This window comes from Dreissena polymorpha, chromosome 1 (assembly GCF_020536995.1).
Source record: "Dreissena polymorpha isolate Duluth1 chromosome 1, UMN_Dpol_1.0, whole genome shotgun sequence".
NCBI lineage: Eukaryota > Metazoa > Mollusca > Bivalvia > Myida > Dreissenidae > Dreissena > Dreissena polymorpha.
This window is the reverse complement of record NC_068355.1, coordinates 502,788-516,051: the sequence shown is the minus strand read 5'-3', so window position 1 is coordinate 516,051 and position 13,264 is coordinate 502,788. Positions and strand designations below refer to the sequence as shown.

At 32.2% G+C, this 13,264-nt stretch overlaps 1 protein-coding gene across 1 annotated transcript; it reads right to left on the bottom strand.

Annotated features, from left to right (window-relative positions):
* Positions 1-4,066: 4,066 nt before the first annotated feature.
* Positions 4,067-11,566, bottom strand: LOC127864886 (uncharacterized). The gene is made up of 6 exons (XM_052404776.1): positions 10,627-11,566; positions 10,006-10,087; positions 8,592-8,867; positions 7,683-7,883; positions 5,916-5,977; positions 4,067-5,420 (listed from the first exon to the last, which is right to left on the bottom strand). The coding sequence occupies exons 1-6, from the start codon at positions 11,536-11,538 to the stop codon at positions 4,815-4,817; spliced, it is 2,139 nt and encodes a 712-aa protein (XP_052260736.1). The 5' UTR covers positions 11,539-11,566; the 3' UTR covers positions 4,067-4,814.
* Positions 11,567-13,264: the final 1,698 nt, after the last annotated feature.

The window sequence follows — 13,264 nt, the reverse complement described above, 5'->3', positions numbered from 1 at the left end:
TGCTATCAAGTATATAATGTTAACATCTTTTTTTTTCAATGTGTGTCATTTTTACACACACATCAGTAATATAAACGAGAGAACCACTTCTTTTACCAAAATAAAGACTTAATAAAAATACTATTTAAATTTTCATATTTGTTCGCACATTCATAATATGAGCTAACGATAACAAGGATTATTCAACATATAATGTGACTAACGTAGTTTAATTACTTTATGATCATTTAAATGATTACCACATATTAAAAGAAAGCCAATGTAACACACCTCTTTACACACGCAAACACTAGCTTATTCAATATTTAGAACGTGTTGATTGAATCTGGACAATCCATCTTGTTGTTAAGATCTTTGCTATTGTAATTATCTGGCATTAAATGTTTCATAACTGCACAGCCATTATCCGAACTTCCAAACGTCATAGCAAACTGATACGAGCAGTCTGAACACTAAGTCATCTGCCTTACAAAAATCAGCACATAATTATCCACATGTTTTTCGACGGATTTATCTTGTTGTTTTTTGGAAATAGCATTTCATAGTCATCAATATTATTACGTGGAAATGAGAATAAAAGGTATTTATAATTTATTAATTTATGTCAGTGGATTTAGTTCTCACAAATGGAAAAACCGTAACGCTTATACAAGGCTTTGAATAAGGGCACTTCTTATGGTTTCAAACACGTATTTGTATGTGTGATCCAACTGTTAAAAATAGGACGCATATTGGGTCGTATATAAAAAAAAACTGCGTATGATTATTGATCATCACAGATTGATCACCAGGTAGGTCAATGTTCTTTAAATAATTTTGAAATCTTTCTAAATGGTATTGGTATATATATATATATATATATATATATATATATATATATATATATTTATATATATATATATATATATATATATGGAATTTCTATGCAAAACGTGTTTGAGAAAAACACAACTGTTCAATCAATTCAATTATATTGTTCGATATAATTGTTTATGTCACCAAATAATTCGTTTGGTAATAATATGCATGATAAGATCTGCCAATTACTGGTCACTGGATCCATTACGGATTATTTTGTAAGAAAATAATTCTCACAATCTTATCATTCCCTCTGATAAAAAGTATGTGAAGCTCTGTTCCAATACAGGTGACAAAATGTATTAATTAATGTGAGATCCACAAATGTTTATGTCTATTAAAACAATATTATACAGGTTTTAACTTCATTTAACCTCTGTAATAGTTACATTTTTGCTTTCAACAATACTGTCCTTCAGATAGTATAAACACTATATAATTTAATCTCTCAAGAAGATTCAAACGTAAATTTTGAACACAAAATCATCACACAATATTTCAACTAATATGTATAGCATGCAGAAAGGACAAACTCTAGAGCATAAAGGATGGACATTCCGCGTGCTTACAATGTGTTGTATATTGGTCAACAAAATAATAATGTAGATTTCTGATGCATACCGGTAGTGTTATTAAACCGCACAGGAGAGAGTGTGTAAGCCCAATTGTTTTGGAGACCCACATCGGAGCTATTTATTTTCTACCTAACAATGATAACACGAAAGTTTCGATGGAAAACACAAAGTGTTATGTAAAGTATTACTCTTTAAATCCATAGTTTATAATACTGGTATGCTACGTATAAAGCATTTGTAGACGTTTTAAAAATTATACTTATTTTAATGTCAATACATACATTTGACAATTAGTATAGCAGGTGATCTGTAACAATTTGTAACGATGATAATCTTAACAAATAATGATTATTTGTATAATTTGCGCGAACATCCAGTACAAAATATTAGATCAATATGTTTTATAAGCACTTATTAAAGTGATATTATGGGCATCTAACAGTTTATATGTGTCTATCGCAACCGTTGTTTATTTTTGGTATTTTTATTCATATACACATATATTTATTAATGCAGCATCAATATACAAAAACAATATCCCGGAAAGAGAGAAATAAGTCATTTGAATATCAACCGTACTTTCGTTTGACAACTGATCATGCATGTACGATGTGAACCTAAATCTAGTTTAAGTGCAGATTCGTTCAAACGACACGAAGACACTATTTTGTGTAAAGGATCATTTCGGCTTTGAGGACTGGGTGAGTCATATAAAATGTCGAATATAAAATATTTTTTAATAAACAACTGGTAGCAAGATGAGTTGCAGATAATTGGTCAGTAACCACATTTTAACTTACTCTTTTGACCTGTTAAAGGGGCCTTTTCACAGATTTTGGCATGTTTTGAAGTTTGTAATTAAATGCTTTATATTGATAAATGTAAAATTACATTGGATCTAAAAAGATCCAGTAAAACATCAAGAATAAAATTTAAAAAAAGGAAAAAAAAAGTAGCTCTCAGCAGGGCTCGAACCAGTGACCCCCGGAGTCCTGAAGTAAAAACCAATTAGACCGCTCGGCCATCCTGCCAAGTATGTATGAAAGATGTATTTTATATTTTATATAAGCAATCTTTGTAGTTTTACAAAATTAAACGACAACACCAGAACTCTCCAAATTATTCAATCGTTTCGCGTTGCAACGCTTAATAATTTTCAGGTTTTTAAATCGTCAAAAGATGCATATAATGGCTATATTAGACCATGGTAAATGTTCTGTATTACTGTTTCGTCACAAATATCATAACTAAAACGAAAATTTGCGAATCTAAAACAACTTTTTTCAATTTTGTCAATTTTCCAAAACGTGAAAAGATCCCTTTAATTCTTTTCAGCTCAATTCAACAGTGAAAAACGCCTATAACATCACTTTAATATATATAATTTCAGAATTTGATTAACCGGGTGTACATTTGACAAATATGTCATCTATGCAGTTTGCTCACTAGGTATCGGGTTACCTGGGGTGGCAAAGGATGTTAAAACACATTTTAAAATGGTACCATCATTAGATATATATTAGTTTCGAAACAATACTTGTGTATATTGTGTTCTGCAAAAGAATCCATACAATTTATTATTGTTTTTGTTCACACCTTGCTCTTAAAGTGATCAGAGTTTCCAATAAGAATTTAGATATGCGTTAGGAAGAGAACGCAATTGAGAGGAATGTACATAACTCAAGTTATGGGTAGTTTTTTAGTTCAACATATGGAGATAATCTTATTTTACAAAATTGCACACGAATTACAAAACTTTTACATGAAATTAACTTAATGCGTAATAATTTTCAATCTCATTACATACATAATGTTTAAGATCCACCAAAATGTTCAACGCGGTATTAATGTTAATCAATGTGTGTTATACAATTCAATGCAGATTTCTGTATGCTGTTATAAAATACACAATTGTGAAACATGATGTTGCTCTATATTTTATTTATGGAGTATAACAACGACTGTGGTGTTCCAATTAGTTGTAGTGTAGTGTTATGATGTTATGTTTAGTGAGCCCATAGGTCGAGTGCAATGCGATGCCACGCAAATTTACGAGCGCGATACAAGACACCGGAAGAACACAGTCTTATAATACTCCATGTAAAATATACATAACATTGAAAGCAACAATATATGTGTACATACATTCGTGTTCGAAATAAAGACGTTTTAACTTACAATATGTGTAAACATGTAAAACATTTGTTTGCATTTCCGATATGAATTTAATACAAAGCAAGACATTTGTTAAAAAGCATACCGAATCGTTGTTTTCATGAATATTAGTAAAACTAAAAATTAAAGACACAGAGATTTCATCCTCATACACGTATTAAAACAATTCCTGTCATTATAAGCTCCAGTTGTCAATGCTATAAGGTGATATCATTGTAAGTACACCACAAATACGCACTATGATAGCGAGGTGAATAGGTTTTTATGTGTATGTAATTTGTCCCGTAACTTATAATCAAACATATTGAATTTCCTTTACAGTGTCAAAATTCATATCAACGAAGTGAATTTTCCAGTATTTCATACGAAAATCCGAAACGACACTCGCATATTTCATTGCACACAACATAATACGTATGCAGCATGCCTATTTAATGTTTAAAGGGTGACAGTTTTAATATGGCATGTTTGTTAACAAATTAATAATGTAGATATTATATTTAACAACAAAGGATTTGTGATGCAATCGTCATGTTTAAACCAAAGACGAAAACAAAATGTCCTTATGTATAACATATCTCTATGTACTGTTTGATAATGAAAACGATCATTCGTGCTTGCACAAATGATTTTGATTTTTTTACAAACATTAAATACCGTTCAGTTTATGTGTCTGATAATAAATAAGCATGCGAACAAGCAAAATTTAACAGAACTAATGACCGGTATTTCAACCGATTTCATCTACCGATCATTTGGCAGTCGAAAGACTTCTCAAAACCAAACTGTAAACAGTTGTGCCATATTGCTAAACAGCTTTCTATGTTTTAGTGTTGTAATTTGCTCATATAGGTCTTATAGCATAAATAAAACAATAATACGGAAGAAGTCTAGTCGTTGTAACAGCCACTTCTCCTTCTTGTATTGGCTCACATGCGCGGGCATAATTGTCTCCATCTTTTGTTAGTTCATTTCCGGAACGATCTGCAATAACCCGACAAACTTCGGAATCTTTGGAGAGATTTTCATTTGCCGCATTTACTATAAAATCAAAAAGCCCATCACACATGTTTGCTTGATAAAACAAAATTTAAACCGAGTCTGCTTATATTAAACATGATATAAACCAAGAAATGTCCTTTTTCTGTCAGACGCAACATGTTCTGAATAGATATCTTAGTTGGAGTTAATTATCCTTTCAGCGGTTCAGAACCTCTTGCTTCGTTGACTGCGTGTTGGCATAACATTTTTTCTTAGAAAGGAACTAACTATTTGTGTTACTTTGTTAACATCATCATAATTCTGAAACATAACAATGAGTCTTGGCTCCTCTTGTTTTGTGACCATACACTCACATCCATTGCCCACCAGTTCTTCGCACGTTTTATCAACGTTTGTTAAATCTGTCATTCTAAGTGACCATTCTTTTTCACCTTCGCATTGGAGAAGTTTTATGATATATGTGTCTATTGGTTGCACACAACTTTTCCGGCACACCAATGATATAGAGCCATTATTAAATAAAATTTCACCATCTGTTTTGCCTACGCCAAGTATTTCAGAACCGTGCTTTGCCATTAGCAATTCGTACTTCAGCTCAGTAATATTCTTATACGACTTGAACTCGTATGCGTCCAATGACCACTTGATATACTGTATGCCATACATTGTAGGTGATGTTACTTTCAAAATACCCTGGTCTTCATTATACGTAAAGTATGGCTGTGTAAATTTTTTCTTCTTTAAGAAGTCAATCAATAAAACGTGTTTTAGCGTGTCTTTGCCAATGCTGTATGAGTAATTCTCAACGACCTTCAATATAAAGACAACAAAACAATTTAAAATAATTGTCTGCGATCGGTATTCAAATGAATACACTTAATGCATTCCCTATGTTCCAGTTACAGTTGCAACTAAGAAATTAACTTGAAAATAGCTGCACCAGTCTACAATAAAGTATCAAATGAATTTAAAAAAAATGCTATTAATTGTGTTCAAAGTTATAAGGTTTTTATTAAACTGGAAATAAGTTTATTTTTGTAAGGTTCATTATGTTAATTTCGCGAGTTCGAAACGCTTGCTGTCCTGTTATATACATTACAGTTGCTCATTTAAGGGCAGAAAGAAGTATAATCATTTAGATTCATTAAGATTAATGAGCAATTATCGCGTGTAGAAGAAAAATGTAATTAAATATTATTGATGTATCATTAAACCAATAACCATTCGTTTATTCTTGAGATGTTCTTTTTAAAGATGTTTTAAAACTATGTGTTCTTAAGGAATTTAAGCGTATAAAAAATATACCGGTTGAGGATGTGGCTTCGTTTTCAAGTTCTGCAGTTTCTCTTTCAAAAGTGATTTTGCATCTGAAAATATCGAGATGCCAATGGTAAAGAAACAGTTATACTATATTTAAATCGACTAAAGTGAGTGTCAACTTTTTTTACCGTAAAATGCTATATGCAAAGCAAAACTTGCGCTATTATGTCTGCGATTTATATCCTCGAATATCGATTATGTTCAAGCGTGTTAATTTTGATAACCTTTATAGTCCCGATTTGTTTTTGTTTATGAGCGTACACATGGATGTGGTATAGTGAAAAAAGCATATGATTATATTTCTAAAGTATTCAATTGATGATCAAATGAAAAAGAGTGCATGGCTTAATCCTTTAAAACTGCTGTTGAGAAATGTGTGTCGTCTGTGTAACTTTGACCACTAATGAAGTGGTATTTCTTTTTCCAGCGACACAACAGTTCAGATGAAAATGCGGAAACGCCATATTTTGACAATCGAACAATTCGTTGATCTCTGACGCAAAAGGTTTATATTAAGCTTAAAAATATATGATTCTAAAGAAAAACACACACAGTCAATAAAAGTAAACATGTGTTCAATTTTTTTCGAAAATTATTCTATTGAATTGAAAACAGTATTATATACATGTTTTAGGAAGGACAAAGAGTCATGTAAACCGACGATATGACTAGAGCGATTCCAATTTTAAATCACTACGTACTGTAAGTAGGCCACCCATAAACACCTTAACGATTAAACACTAGAGCATTGTCAAAAACGCGACTGGAACACACACCTGTTTTTCACAAGTCTTAGGATGGTAACAAATTTATACATTTCGGTTGACGTTAGCCCTCTTAGACATTAGTAGATCAACGCTTTTTAAATGGTGTCTACACATAATCACTTTTTTTAGATAACAACACATATGACGTTTGAATACAATCGCGCGAGAATTGTTTGTATAGTTCGCTCTGCAAATGTAAAGCATTAAATGTCGACAACCGACAGAATGAAAGACATAGTGACACAAATATACGTTTTCGGGGCTATATGACCAGTTTATTTCTCCTTGAATTTTTAAACAAGATACAAATACAGTTTTGATATAGCCATAAATAGTATATCGGATCTATTTTTATTAAAATATGTTCATAAATCATTAAATTACTGTACTGCACAACAATGCTGCTTTAACTGCGCTTAGGTCTTACAAATTCTATTGAGTTTTCAGTTAAATTTTGAGTTTTGTAATTTTAATTAGCATTTTATTTGTTTATTTTCACTTAAGTCCTTTAAGCCTTATGGTGTAAAATGTTAATTACATGTAGATGCATGTCTGCATTTTTTAAAAACTGAATTCCTCTTTAAAACAGTGCAATGAATCGATTTTGTGTTGGATTTTTAAATAAGTTCTGACATTAATATTGATGAGCAAATAAGATGAAGACCACTCGCACCATGCATGGTAATGTTACCACATAGTATAAGAGGAGAGCTAAATGCATGGTAATGTTACCACATAGTATAAGAGGAGAGCTAAATGCATGGTAATGTTACCACATAGTATAAGAGGAGAGCTAAATGCATGGTAATGTTACCACATAGTATAAGAGGAGACTCGCACCATGCATGGTAATGTTACCACATAGTATAAGAGGAGAGCTAAAGATGTAGAGCACATGAAGCTCAAGTATGAAGTAAAAAGGTTATTTCAAAATATGATCACTCATCGAAATTAAAACGTGTTATAGAAAACGACGAGAACATACCAGAATCAGTGTTGCATAGAGCATGCGCTTCATTTGCTGTTTCAAGAAACACCAACTGCAGATTATATTTGTTCAGAAAATCTAGAAGCTGCTCTCTCAGACTGCTTTCGGAGGTTCCACTTTGAATTCCTTCAATGATAACAATCCTTGACAAAGGTTCCGATGCATGCAGCTCCATAGGTCTCCATAATCTGTTCAAAACTAAATAATACAACTAATGTCAATGTCTGCGGTAGAGTCGGATATATTACATGTATCGATAACAAACAACTTTTATTTACATAAAAGTATGAAAACAACGTTAATTAGAAAAAAATATGTAATTCAATAAGACATTCTGAGACAAATTAACAAATAGGCACGTGTGACACAATATCATATGCTTTACATATGGGTATAATGTATATCCTGTCTGTTTTTATGCACCTGACAGTGTTAAAAATACTCTATCTTTACATATATTTGAGTAACCCGCTATACAAATTAACAATATAATACAAGTAACACGATGAATGCTCGTCATATCAGTTATTAAATTTGCTCTTGCTCTGCACCACATGGGGCATTTTATTGACTGTGTCGCGTATTTAGACCGCTATCTTGTTTTGATACAGAATTTTAATAGTTTTACGCATATACCCGGATAACGGATTGACGGTGATTTACGAAATAAGGCGACCTTTAACGAAGTTTAATACTCATGTCTTAAAAAGAAATCAGAAATGGCAAGGTCATGTAAATGTTTTTATGCTAAAGTGTTTTATCTTATTCCTAACAAGTATTTGATGACTACAAATACAAACTTCAACATTTTCTTGTTTTTGTCTATCAAATTGTAAATATATATACTGACTACTTAATCGTAAAATGCAGGTGAACTACAATGAATAATACAACAAGCATGCTCACCTTTATTTAAAGGTTCCGGTTTGTGTTCAGTTTGGGATGGTATTTCTTTACATGAGTTTTCCATTTTATCAACGTGCCCCGTGCAATCTGTTTTAGTATCAGACACAAATAGTACGCTCTCGCCGGAATAACTATCTGTGTGACCATGGCAACCTGACGTATTATGCATTCCCATATCTGATTTTGACCATTTATTCATGCCTCCATTGCTACTGTCATCAGCTGATTCTGAACTAAACTCCGTAAACAAGTTCTTGTCACCTTTCCGTGAATATTCTATTGGGGACGGCTTTACACCTTTAGTTTCCTTATTTACGAGAGGATATTGCCAGTCTGAAACTAATTTGTAAATCGACAAAAATATTATTCTAGCTAAAAGTTGGTACATGCACCTACATTTAATACTTTGAAATTATTGGCCGTCGTACATAATGGGCAAATTTTACCCTTCCAAGTTAAACCGCATAATATGCTAGATATACATTCTAAATATGCTAGTTTGTATCACATTTTTACTTGTTCAGTATGCTTAATTGCATTGATTAACTTCGAATAATAATAATACTGATAAATATTGTATAACTTCTTTGAGTATTTAATCAATGCCACGAATGTCACGAATGTATGTATTTGGATAACTTATGATTATATACAAACAGTTGCTCAGAACTTTAACGGCCAGCTCAGTAAATGGATGCAGACATTTGGATAAATATGTTTGTACACATCCAATGGTAAATTATAAATAGTATGTTTCTTGGTAAAAAATACATTTCATGAAATAATTATTTTTCCTTGTTTTATTAGTTAGTTTAGTAAAGCTTTAATTAACGTTAAATTTTAGATTCAATTGGATCAGTTCCTAATAACAATGTGTAAAATTGATTGCTATCAACCATATTCTTTGTTTAAATAAGGGGAAACGTGTTCAAAAGAGGTTAAGATTACCACAAGAATGTAACACTTTTGGGTCTTGATCAAAACGGGACAGTTTAAACAAACTTTCTTGCCATCTGCAAACCTTTATCTTTCAACGCAGTAATGCATGATAACACAACATTTATTATATTCTTACAAAACTTTAAATAAAGTTTGGTTTAATTTGTTCCCGGGTTTTAACAACGTTTTCTATTGAAGGTTTTTCCAAATTGTTGCCTTAAAATTACTAAAGATATCAACTACTGGAATTTAATAGCAGTACGAATAGTGCATGTACATGTTCTTTGTGTTTCTATCAAAATTTTTAGAAATATTTAAAATAAGTATTACATAAGCATGTTTTCATATGTGCAATATATTGTAAAGGAGAGTTACCGAATGGTTAAATCCTCCCATGTAACTGTTCCTGCACAAGTGATCAATTCCCATTAATTCAACTTGTCAGCGTATCATTTAGTCCCAAACAAATGCTCACCTGATTTAGAGTCAACCGTTGGCGTGTCATTTTTTCCATCTAACGCTCCACTGTGTTCTGCCTCTGTTCCCAATCTTGAACCCTGAGATTTAAAAGCATATTGTTCTTTCAAACTTTAAAGCAGACCGTTTTTGGGAATGCAAATTTCTCGGTAGAGAATATAAGAAAATCTGAATTGTTTAAAGCTATTCATATGGCTTTTAATAGGTTTATGATTAAATACCACGCCATTATGGTAAAAAGATGTGTATATGACCAACTAGGAAATCTTGGTTGTAATGTTTAGAGTCGATAAGGTGATAGAAACATGGCAGTGTGAATGGAACCTATTATGATTCGCCATGATTTAAAGACGCGAGTTTGGCCTTGTGGTGGCGTGAACAGCACATATCTTTTGCAACTTGCCTCAGTGTCATTAAATGGAAGGTGTATTTTAAGGAATCATTTACCGTACATAATAAAAGTATACCAAACATATGCATACATAATCAAAAGTTTCATTGTCGCGCATTTCCGTGGTCCTGAGTTTGTGTGAATTGTAATTGCTTTTGAAGTGGTAGCAATTAGAATTACATACGAAAAAAAGGTTATTAAGTTCACATTATACACTTAATTCAGTACCGTGAGCGTTGATAACGTGTAGTCCGATATTTCGTCACTTCCGCTACACCACTCCTCTAGGCCACCGATTTCAAATGCATGGGCATTCAACAAATCCTCTATGCCACTGCTGCGTTTGAAGACGTAACCGTTAAAAGTGCTATCGACGCTGAGCCCTTTTATTGTTGATTTGACCTCCTCAATTTCTTGTTTTACTTGATTTAATAACAGATACAACTTGTTTACATGGTTTTGTGTTTGTAAATAATCAATTAAGTCTTGTCGTTCTTGAATACGCTTTATGTAGTTTTGGCTAAATGTTCGAACTTGTGTTAAACGCTCGGCATAAGTTTCAAACGTTTCGCTGCATTGCGTTTCGCATTTTATTCGTAGACGATCAAACCACGTGATAAGTTCTGTTCGCAATTTCTGAAGATTATTGAGAAATTCTAGCTTGCATGCGTTATTGTCGTTAGTATTTTGTTCAATTCTATTATCAGTTGAATTCAAAATTTCGGCCAAGGATTTAAGTTGGGCCTTGCAAGCACTTACTTCGTCATCGTCAACAGTAACCTCAAATAAATCAACCAATTTGCAGGATTTGTGGCTTGAATATATACATCGGCCACAAAGTGTTTCTGTGTGCTCTTCACAGAAGAAAACCAAATTTTCTGTTGGATGTTTATCGCATTTGTGAGTATGGATATCATCCGAAATCTTTTTAAAAGCCTCACATGATTGATTGTCTGCTCTTCCCGCATCTATATTCGTTTGATTTAAGTCAATTACAAATGCCACGTGGTTCTGAAATAACTTGGTTGGCTTTTTGTGATTTTGGAAACACGTTTCACAAATTCCAAAATTACAGTTTTCACAGAAAGCAACAACTGACTCCGATGCGCAGACACCGCATTCATTGAAGGAACAATCCATCGTGAGCTATTCCGGTACTTTTAGCATCTTTTTCTTTCTGTGATAAAACAATGTCAATTAAATGTCACAAGAAATATATTACAATTATAAGTACAGTTAAATTACACACATAAACAAGAGATACATTATTGTCCGCCATTCTTTTTCAAATAAACACATATACCGTTATTACCGTCATATAGAATATGACAAGAAATATAGATGCATTATAAACATTGGTGAAAATCGCTTTGATGTAAAACTGTGTTTACTGCATTTTACAATAAGAAGTGCTTTGTGCTTTTGTTTTATTTAGCTATTTCCTTTTAACATATGTGACATAATAACGAAACCCTTAAAAACAAAAAAACTACAACTAATTTTGTGATACAAAGTTACGAATTTATTTAGGGAAACACGTGTGGTGCTGTTCGTTACGAAACGTGTAGACACTAGAAAAAGTGGCATTGGTCTATGCGCTAAAAAGGTTTTATTAAACAATAAATATGCCTAGGCGTCCCATGCTTTACACGCGAATGTCGTGTCCTTCTTCAAGTCTTTATACAATTGGCGGGTTTGTAAAACGAAAAACATTTAATATTACTTTCAATATCAGAAAAGTGTCAGATTGCCGATGACGAGTTTAGGATTTAACAAGCACGTATAAACTATTTTTGAACTATAATAACCGGAAATTAAAACTATCATGTAATATGCATTATGAAAACAAATATTGTGTAAATAATACTTTATTAGTTCCACTTCTTGAAAGATACATAGAAGATACATTTTTTAAGATGTTTGTTAAAAAAACAACAACAACATTTCAATATTATATTTTTCGGACTTTCAAACGTTCGGACTTCTTTTATCTTGGGCTTATAAATAGAAAATTCAAATAATGGTTTATGAGTAATCCCGGCTGTGATAAAGATAGCACATATTTTTGATGTAATAAAAACTCACATTAAATGAAAATGGTTTTTGCTTTGTATTGTTTCACTCAACACTTATATTATATAATATTTATATTAGATTACAAACATTCTGATGAAATAAACGTGTGATTTTGCGAATTCAGAATTTGCGGTTATTTACACAAAGCCTCTTCCAAAACCTGTGTTAAGGTATAGGCGGCACCGACCGGGGTGAATGCAGAAGAGCCGCGAAACGTTTAGAATGTCGATTTTTAAAAAGCTTCTACGTATTTCTTCAGAGCTATTAAATAACAGCACTTAATATCATCATCTTGATTTTTCTTCGTTGTCTTCTTTTTATCTTGTAAATTTAACATAATATTTGGATCTAGTAATGTTGCAGGATTCCCGCAAAATTGCGATAAAAAATGGAGATATACAGTATGTTCTCGGTTGCCTGAGCGCTGAAGATATTATTTTAACAGACTAGTTAATTGACTTATGCATAACAAATATTCGTCATTAACAACTCAAAGCAATAACAACATGCGTTTAAAATCAGTACAAACATACATCATTTCGAAAATTATCCATTTATAAATATACACAAGAAAATTTACATGTTTCCATAAGAATGTCACATGAATGGCATTCACACACTCACGAGCGCGCGCACGCACGCACGAGTACACACATACACGAAAGCACAAACGAACACACACGCACGTACACATTTAATGAATATTGGTTTAAGAAATTCACAAACCTCACGTTGTTGGTTTTAAGTTACATATCCAGAATTATGCGTTACATAAATAAAACCATGATAT